General features: G+C 42.5%; 1 protein-coding gene across 1 annotated transcript; it reads left to right on the top strand.

The window, feature by feature from the left end:
• The first annotated feature begins 2,249 nt into the window (after positions 1–2,249).
• LOC130473836 (40S ribosomal protein S29-like) lies at positions 2,250–2,420 on the top strand. The gene has a single exon (XM_056845448.1). It carries the CDS (start codon positions 2,250–2,252, stop codon positions 2,412–2,414), a length of 165 nt encoding a protein of 54 aa, XP_056701426.1. The 3' UTR covers positions 2,415–2,420.
• Positions 2,421–9,865: the final 7,445 nt, after the last annotated feature.

The following is a 9,865-nucleotide window of genomic DNA, read 5'->3' as shown; positions in this document are numbered from 1 at the left end:
GTTAATCTGGATTATGAGGATTAGCTATGGGCATTAAAAGATGGAGAATGGGCCTTGGGATAAAGATGTACCATCTTGTATTTCTTCATCATCTGTTGTGTTCCTTTCGGTTGTCACTAAACAGACAGTAAGACATGCCTGACCCAGAGCAAAGAAGACAGAGAGAAGCCATGTGAGCCACTTTTCAAGAAGGATAATTGAAGATGCAGTCACCTGCGATGATGGGCAATATATTCCCCAATCCAGTTGTCCTAAGGAATGAAAGAGGGGATAGCAGCTGTCCACTGTCATATAACTAACAGACCATTCCTGAGCTGTCGGCGGCCGGGGAAGGCATGGACGAGGTGCCGCCGCAGTGCCTCCTAACCCATTTCCCGGCCACCAAAAGCCTTAAAAAAGCCTTTTGTCAGTTTTTTAAAGTTTAAATGGGGCAAAATGCCCCATAGAGAATAGCAAGAATGCACCTGCAAAATAGCAGTCTCAGCACCATCGTCCTCGGCTCCAGCGCCGGGGTTAAAAAGGCACAGGGAGCTGCCTATAGGCAGCTCTGCCTCCCGGCACACCCCTGGAATGCCTCCCGGGATGTTGGCACGCCCCCTGAATGCTGGTGCAGGCGTTTACACCAGTGGGACACTGGCGTCTCTGGGTGGTGCTGCCATGGCAGCACTGGGAGACTGGCATCTGGGCCTTTCCACCAGCGTTGGGGCACTCATGGCAGCATAAGTAGCCCAGGCACCAGTGCAGGGTGGGGTGTGGGGCAATGCCAGCACAGCCCCTTCCTGGACTCCTGAAAACTTTCATCCTCGTTCAGGTATGGGCTGTAAGGCTAGTCATTCACAGATCCCCATCTGAACTAAATTAATAGGAGGGTGTTTTCATTGTCTGAATGGTCAGGGTATACTTATAATATTCTGAGACATTTGAACAGGTCTTTGGTTACTGTGCCTTACCCCTACCCAAAGCAAATAGAGCAGAGCCAAGATAGAACAACAGTACCAACAAGAAAGCATTGCAATTGGATTTTCAAGTATAGGCACTGTATAGTTCACCAGTCATAACCATAAATTAAACCTATTTTTGTGTAGCATATTAGAATCCTAACAGCGCATTCCTGACCTGCACTGGCGGCCCAACCCAAAGGCCTTTGGAGGCCGGCGAAGGGCACAGAGCGCTGGTGTCAGAGTGGCGCACGCCAGCGTTTGTAGTCCCAGTGCCAGCGTGCGGGGCCGGACGCCTGTCTCCGGCCGCTGCCACAGCAGTGCTGGGCCCGGACGCCAATGGAGACTGCCAACGGCATCCGGATGCCGGCAAAGGCTGCAGCAGCAACCCAGGAGGCGTTTCGGCCGGGCCGAAACCTCCTTAAGAAGCAGCACTGCTGCGTTGCCTTCTAAACCAGGTGCAGGCATTCCGGTCAGGAATGCGCTGTAAGTGTGTCAGTTTGACATTTTGTAAAGAAGGATGTTTCTGGTCCTCATGCTACAGATAATAAGCCTGACAAGATAGGGACAATTTCAGGACACTGTCTCAGAATGCAAAAAGTAAGTAAGAGAAAAAGGCAGCATTAAAAAAAGCAAAAAAAAAAAAAAACCCACCCCTCTTCCATGGGAATTAAAAAAAAATGTAGATACACATTTTCAGGCAAGCCTGTGGCAGTTTCACCCTGTGAGTATTGATATATTAACATGGTGTCAATTGTTCATCTTCAAAATAGTTTTTATTCTGCAGAAATTTTCTCTAGAAGCCCTTTACAGTCAGGCACCATTTATTGGTCAGTACTGCGCTTACAAAGTACTGTCGTGTAAGTGACCTCCAAATTCTCAGTTTTGAACCAATGAATGAATAAAACATGCTAATCAAACTGTAGTCTGCTCTTTGGATCATTTTCTAGCTATAATGAGGACAATCTTGTAGCATTTGTTTTGTTATGGTCCTCATGTAAAAGATTATTTCATTGCAAAGGTGGTCACTGAGTGTCTGAAGAAGTAATTCATGTGTTTTTGATGCATGATAGCTTCATCTGGTACATCCTTCCATGTTGTTTTTTTGGCAGTATACTTCTGATGGGTCCTGGGTGGGATTAAGGTGGACAGCCTTTCCCATATGACCCCTTAAGAATGTTGTGCTTGGGCCCCTTACAGACAGCCCCAGCACCAAGAGAGGTTAGGACTCTTTCAACTCTCATGTGCGAGCCCTGGAGGCCCTGCGCACTGCCCATGCTTCCTTCCCCCGCCGACCGTGCTGCTGCCAATATGGGCCACCAGCAGCTTGACTGGAGCCATCCCAGGAAGTTCAGGCAGGAGTCAGTCCGCATCTGCTCCAACTGCCACAGCCTGATCCACAAGCACGGCCTCAACATGTGCCACCAGTGCTTCCGCCAGTATGCCAAGGACATCGGCTTTATCAAGCTCAACTGACCCACCCACTGAGTCATGGATGCCAGGCAGAGATGGGAAGTGGCCACCAGAGGCCAGCCAGGGTGGGGAGTTTAGGGGAAGGGGCTTGGTTCACCTGGTCTGGCCCGCTCATCCCCACACACACACCCCGCCCCACTATTGTGTACATAAAATAAAGTTATGAACTCACATGTGCTTTTTAGTGGCAGAGAAAGAAAAGAAGTGCCATCTGAGCTGCAGTGGGGGAGAGAGCAGGAATTATTTAGACTGGCTTTTGGTGAGTGACTTGCAGTTGTTGAGATAATATGAATTTATTGTTTCCAGTTTTAATGTTTATGGTAATGATCTATATATCCAGAAATTACTTTAAGTGTATGACACAAAAGTGTGATGATGGAAAGTCACAGCCAATTTATGGCGACCCTGTAGGGTTTTCAAGGCAAGAGACATCCAGAGGTGGTTTGCCATTTTCTGCCTAGCAATCCTGGACCTGCTTTGTGGTCTACTCATCCAAGTGCTAACCAGGGCCAACCCTACTTTGCTTACAAGATGTGACATGATCAGGCTAGCCTGGGCCATCCAAGTCAGGGTGCAGTGACTGACACAAAAGTAGTTTATAAATATTTTAAATAAATTGTAGTAAAGGGGAAAAGCCATATGCCTCCTGGTGGTGTCTGGGAAGAAGAAGCTGTGTTGTGGTTATTAAGATGGCCACTGAAGTTGTTATAGTTACCACCTCTAGGCCCAAGTTTTCCCATGTTGATCCAGCGATACAGAAGGAAGAGGAACACATGGGTGGAGCGGAGACCTCCTTGAGCCAAGAGGAAATGTGGGATATAAATATTTTAATCAATAATTGGAATGGGATACATTGCCAGCCCCATCCATCATATGTATGATTCACAGGTTGCCAGGTCCCTCTTCACCACTGGCGGGAGGTTTTTGGTGTAGAGCCAGAAGAGGGTGTGGTTTGGGGAGGGGAGGGACTTCAATGCCATACTTCAATTGCCAAAGTGGCCATTTTCTCCAAGTGAACTGATCTCTATCGGTTGGAGATCAGTTGTAATAGCAGGAAATCTCCTGCTAGTACCTGGAGGTTGGCAACCCTAATGATTCATGAAGGAAAAGGATTGCCTTGTACAATAAGATGGGGTTCACTCTGGAGATCTATTCTATTAAGGCTGAGTCAGACAATCCACCCACCTTCCACATTATCGTGGCTTTGAAAGCCACCATATGGTGAAATCTCAGTACGATTGGATTGCCTGAATGGGTCTAACATTCAGGGGACTTCATTGGCAATACATCTAACTGTAAAAATGGAACTTACTAGAACTGGGCTCACTCAGCAACCAATGGGATCTGAATGTCTTCAAACAGCTCAGTTCTACAGGGATCCCATTGGGAAACAACTGCCCAAGTTACCATGAAGGGAAAAAAATTGTTATCCAAATTTACACTTAATTACACCATTTTTGCTCTGCAGCTCTTAATGTGCTCTGCTATTTGCCAAGCTAAGGTTTTTTTTCATATTGTAACTCTAGAAGTACACACAAGTTGTGTAATATCTTTGTTTTCTAAATTCTTCTTTAAATGCATGTTCCCCTTTAAGACATGGTTAACCTTTACAGTGTTTATTTTCATTTTGCATAAAACCAGATGGTTTTAAAGCAATACCCATCAATGACATTGTTTTTCCCTTTTGTTTGACAGTCTTGTATACTTCACTCCTGTATAATTGAATTCTCCATTATATCAAGCCCCACGCTTTTAAGTCATTTGCATTAAGGCAATATGGCTTTGGGCCTTTATTTTGATCATTTATCTGATAGGATAAGATAGGCATTACTTTATAATTCAATCACTTGCATGGAAAGTTGCAGTGTAGTTAATAAGAAATCGAATTAAAATTCTCAATGGAAAGTGGGAAGCAGCAAATGCATAATTAGAAGTGAAAGCAGGATTGATGTTAAGATTGGACATTTATGTCTATGAAAGTAATTTAGTGAGAAATATGAAAGATAAAGGATAACAGATCTCCTGAAGGCATAGAAGAAACAGTTCTTTGGTGTATTACATCCTCTTTCTTATTGGTTTAGGAAAATATTGCACCAATGGGATAGGTCTCTTGATTAGAACACTTTCCCCATTATATTTTGCCTACATTCAGTCAATTTGCATGTAGGAAAATGTGTATATTGTGCTATATGGATGGCATTAGTGTTCTCCGATTTATGCATGATCATTGCATGAATTATGTGTTCTATCTGTACACCTAGGATGGAAACAAAAGAGATGATCATCTCACAAACATTATAATCTACATTAGGAATGCTCTGAATTTTGCCATGAATGTGTTCAAGGCAAACTTATCATGTTCAAAGGTGTTGATCAGATGTGAGCTGATTACCCAAGATGTTCGGTTTGTGCCAACAGCAAACACCTATTGAACAAGAAAACTATGGATAATAGTAATATCTTTGCACAAAATTGTATTCCAGTTGTGAGCTTTATTTACTAAATTCATGATGTATGACATTAATCTTTTAAATGATACTAGAAATCATAACGTCAATTTTCATTCATTAATGTGTCATTCTGCTACTTACATATGTAACTTGTATTTAATTACATCACACACTGCTGGAAACTTCACTCACCTGGATGTATTTTAAGTCAAGGATTGACTTATGCTTGCACTGGCTTGTCCTTGCAAAAACAAATGAAATAAATTTAAAAATGCATGTGTATGTTAAGTGCCGTCAAGTCGCTTCTGATTCATGGCGACCCTATGAATCAATGTCCTCCAAAACATCCTATCTTTAACAGCCTTGCTCAGGTTTTGCAAACTGAGACCTGTGGCTTCCTTTATAGAGTCAATCCATCTCTTGTTGGGTCTTCCTTTTTTCCTGCAGCCTTCAACTTTCCCTAGCATGATTGTCTTTTCCAGTGACTCTTGTCTTTTCATAATGTGACCAAAGTACAATAGCCCCAGTTTAGTCATTTTAGCTTCTAGGGTCAGTTCAGGCTTGATTTGATCTAGATCCCACTGATTTGTTTTTTGGGCACTTCACGGTATCTGTAACATTCTCCTCCAACACCACATTTCAAAGGAATCTACTTTCTTCCTATCAGCTTTCTTAGTTGTCCAGCTCTCACACCCATACATAGTAACAGGGAATATGATGGCATGAATTAACTTGATCTTGGTTGCCAGTGACACATCCTTACACTTAAGAATCTTTTCTAGCTCCTTCATGGCTGCCCTTCCCAGTCTCAATCATCTTCTGATTTCTTGGCTGCAGTCTCCCTTTTGGTTGATGATGAAGCCAAGGAATAGAAAGTTTTGAACAATTTCAAATTCCTCATTGTCAACCTTCAGATTGAGGAATTCTCCTGTAGGGGAGGGAAATGAGTAAACTCACTAAACAATGATAAAACCTTTAATTAACCCCCCCCCCCCAATCATATAGCTTCTTCTGTGCATGAGGTTTCCAGCTTTTGGACCATTTTGTGGTGCTTTTTGGGCTGTAGCTGGAAGACAGAAGTGAGATAGTCCACTGGATTCAGGGATGCCGGTCTCCAGGTGGGAACTAGGGATCCCTTAGAATTACAGCTCATTTCCAGACAAAAGAGATCAGTTCCCCTGGAGAAAATGGATGACTTGGAGGGTGGACTCTATGGCCACTGAGATCCCTATTCTCCTCAGGCTCCATCCCCAAATCTCTAGAAGTTTCTCAGCCTGGATCTGGCAACCCTAACTGGAGTCAAGCTGCATTTCAGTAGTTCATGGAGTCATGGTTTTCAAAGAAAAATGTCCAAAATCTGACTGAGTATGCCTATAATAGCTCTTTGGATCGCAATCATTTTTGGAGCACAAGGATGACACCAAATATGGGATTGCTGCTGAAAATGGCCACCCCATTTTATGTTCCCTCTACTGTTGTTGTGGCCGTAGTTACCGAGGCATCAATATGAACACATGAATACTGCCTTCTACTGAGTCAGACTGGTATACAAAGCTGGCATACAAATGTAGAAAATGCATACATATAGAGAGCTAGTGTGTGGAAGAGAGTTGGACAAGGATTGGGGGAGGGGTGGCTGGGTATAAATCCCTGCTTGCCATGAATCTTACTGGAACAGTCATTTTCTCTCAAACATATCTATCTATACATTTTAAAAAATACACATTTGTTAATAAATAACTGGCTGGGACAGAGAGTGGGATACAAATGCAAATAAATAGAATAAATAAAAATAAATAAAAATACTAAAACCACAAGGGTTCTCATGAGATTATAATGGAAGAGGGAAGGACTGTATACATTACCCTGAGCTCCTTGAAGACGGATGGGACAACAGTGTGCTAAAGAAAATAAGATAGATGAATAAAGGGTAAAATTCTCAAATGTTTGTGAATATGAATGAACTCATAATTACGATGATTTTAATAAATAGGTCCCAAATTCTGCTTGTTTAATGCTGCCCTCAGGTTAGTTCCATTGCATGAAACCAAAAGGTAAATAATATGCTATTTATTTTGGCTGGGATCAGAAGAAGCTGTAGGAGGAATAATTCATCCTGTAATCCCACTTAATTATTTCTCCGGTCACAGGCCTGTGACTGTGAAATGAGGAACAAAAGTGTTTGAGTAAATTTACTTGCAGAAATCAATAGCGATTCTCCTGTAAGGTATCCAGATTCCACAGCATGTGACAACAACACAGTCTAGTGAAGAGCTACTTTCTCTTTTAGAAATTATTTATGCTCCCCAGCTCGTGAATCAGATAAATATATTTCACTGATGAACTGGATTTTCTCCCTCTGATTAGTATATTGTAATTAATTCTCTGATGAATCCTTTCTTAGGAACTTTATTAAGTCCTATTAAGATTAATGAATTGTTGTTTGCAAATGATACAGTTGTTTCTAGCTTAATGAACTGTGTATTAATAGCTTAATGAACTGTATATTAATAGACGTGTATAACGGGGTGTTTATTCCAATAATAAAGATAGATTCCAAAAGTCTGAGTTTTCCTGTTTATAATTCTCTCCTATTTTGTGTTTTCTTTCAATATACAAATAATGGAAGACACAGCCCTTTTTGACAAAATGGATTTAAGCAACATCTGTTCCTTATATATATAAACATGTTGTGACACTCAGTGGCTAAATCTGCTTTTCCACTCAGCTGTAAGGCCTCTGGGTGTTGTGTGGAAGCCACAGAGGAGGGAATGGGAAGCCGGGTTGGGCGCCACTGACCCTGGACACAAGTTCATTTCCCCATTCCAGAGGTCATCCAGGGCATTGACAGGAACACCAACCATATCAACAGGAAAGTTCCCTAGAGCCATCAGAAAACCATTTGGGTCTATCAGGCTTCAGGGGTGGATCATCTTAATAGATCGCCCATGCCTGCAGAGTTTTGGTATCCCTGTCAAGTCTAAACCCAAGTAGGTAGCTATCTGTCCATGACAAAGGAAACATCATCAATTCCTCCACCCTCAGATCATATTCCCCTATCCCAGAACAAAATACCAGATCAAGAGTGTGACCTGTACCATGTGCTAGCCTAGGGTTGCCAACATCCAGGTACTAGCTGGAGATCCCCTGCTATTACAACTGATCTCCAGCTGACAGAGATCAAATCACCTGGAGAAAATGGCCACTTTGGCAATTGGACTCTATGGCATTGAAGTCCCTCCCCTCCCTAAACCCCACCCTCCTCAGGTTCCACCCAAAAAAACTCCCACTGGTGGCGAAGAGGGACCTGGAAACCCTATGCAGGCCCATGGTTGTCATGGAGGCCATGAGACAAGAGAGCTCTCAGCATGAATTTTGAAATCCCCCAGGACAGCCAGTCTAGGGATCCTCAACACCAACCCCAAGACCACCTTTGTCAGTTCAGGTAGGGAGACTGTTAGGCAGTGAGGTGGGCAGTACACTAACTGAATCCCAATTTTGTCTCTGAATCCCAACATTAGGTACACATCCTCAAAACTGGTAGTGTCCTGGATGGGGCACCATGCTAGGGGGATAGAATACTTGTAGACTACAGCAACATCACCTCCCTGCCTGCCATACCTATGCTGATGTATCAGCTGGTACCTTGGAGGGCACAATAGGGAGAGGTTAACCCCTTTCCCCTCCCCTAGTCAAGTCTCAGTGATACATAGCAGGTCAGCCATCTCATCCAGGATTAATTCCTGGATGTCTGCTGTTTTGTTTTGTTTTTCCTGTGACTGACCTGGCATTTAGCAGCAGGATTTTGTAGCCCGGCAGGTTGTTGATATGATTACTGACGTCACTTCGACTAGAAGAAGAGCCAGAAGGGGCAACAATATGCAGTTGTCGGCTATCCCTTCTCCTTACCCGGCCTGCTTTTCTCCCACCACCATATCTCCCCCTATCTCACATACACTGAATCATGGCACTATCTCTCACCTCATTCTGTGTCCCCACCCCCAGCCCATCTCTCACACCAGCAGGCAAAGAAACCAAAAATAAAGACACTTATATATTCCCTATACAAGGTTCTAGACCTGATTTTCACTTGGGTTTTGGAAAACATAGTTCTAAAGCAAACATAAAACCTGCCTTTCTGTCCTCATCAGGGCGGTTAACAAGTTAAAGACATACATAATAAAAACACATCTGAAAAAAAAAACATTCAAACCAAAGCAAGTCATTAAAACAATTAAAAAGAAAACAAAATCAAACTGTTTAGGATTGCACTGTTAGTTATGTTGTCAAGGGGGTCATATGCAAAGACCAGTAGGTAAACAGAAATGCTACCGGCATCTATGAATTCCCAAAGCATTGGGATCAAACATTCTTAAATCTAATCAGTGTTTCTAAAAACTGGTTTGCTTCCAAAATAGGACCTTGGAGTCCTTAGCAATAAATCCTATTTAACAAAACAATCCAGTAATTAATCTAGTAAGTATATAAATGTAGGGCAGGGGTATGAAGAAAACCTGGAGAGCAACCTAGAGATTAGTTGTCTTGCTTTTTTAATAGAGGCCTAATGTATAGAAATATTCTGTGCTGGTCATTGAAATGTGCTGGTCATTGACCGTAATAAAGATTATCTATCTATCTATAGAAATATTCAGGTGAAATATTTTATGGCATGGAGGGAGATAATATCACCTGGTAAATAACAGCCCATGAAGCCATTGTTATGTTAGCAGAATATTTTTCCCTCAAGGTTATTGTCATCCCTAGGCAGGATGGGGGTACAGACAGGGGAAGAAGAGGGATTTTTTCCCACACACACAGATGTCAAACTTTGATAGATGGCCATATTCATTTCTCTTCCATTGCCGTAGTCATGCAAGTGACTTTAGCACACCAATTTATCATCAGTTGTTATGTATAATTTTAAGAAGACTTAAGTTCCAAGTGATCAATACAAATTATGTTGAAATTACCCCTCTGCAGTGGTGGTTGTTCTAGTCTTGAGAA

Source organism: Euleptes europaea, chromosome 2 (genome assembly GCF_029931775.1).
Source record: "Euleptes europaea isolate rEulEur1 chromosome 2, rEulEur1.hap1, whole genome shotgun sequence".
Lineage (NCBI taxonomy): Eukaryota > Metazoa > Chordata > Lepidosauria > Squamata > Sphaerodactylidae > Euleptes > Euleptes europaea.
Note: the sequence above shows the minus strand (reverse complement) of the source record. Positions and strands in the feature narration are given on the sequence as shown.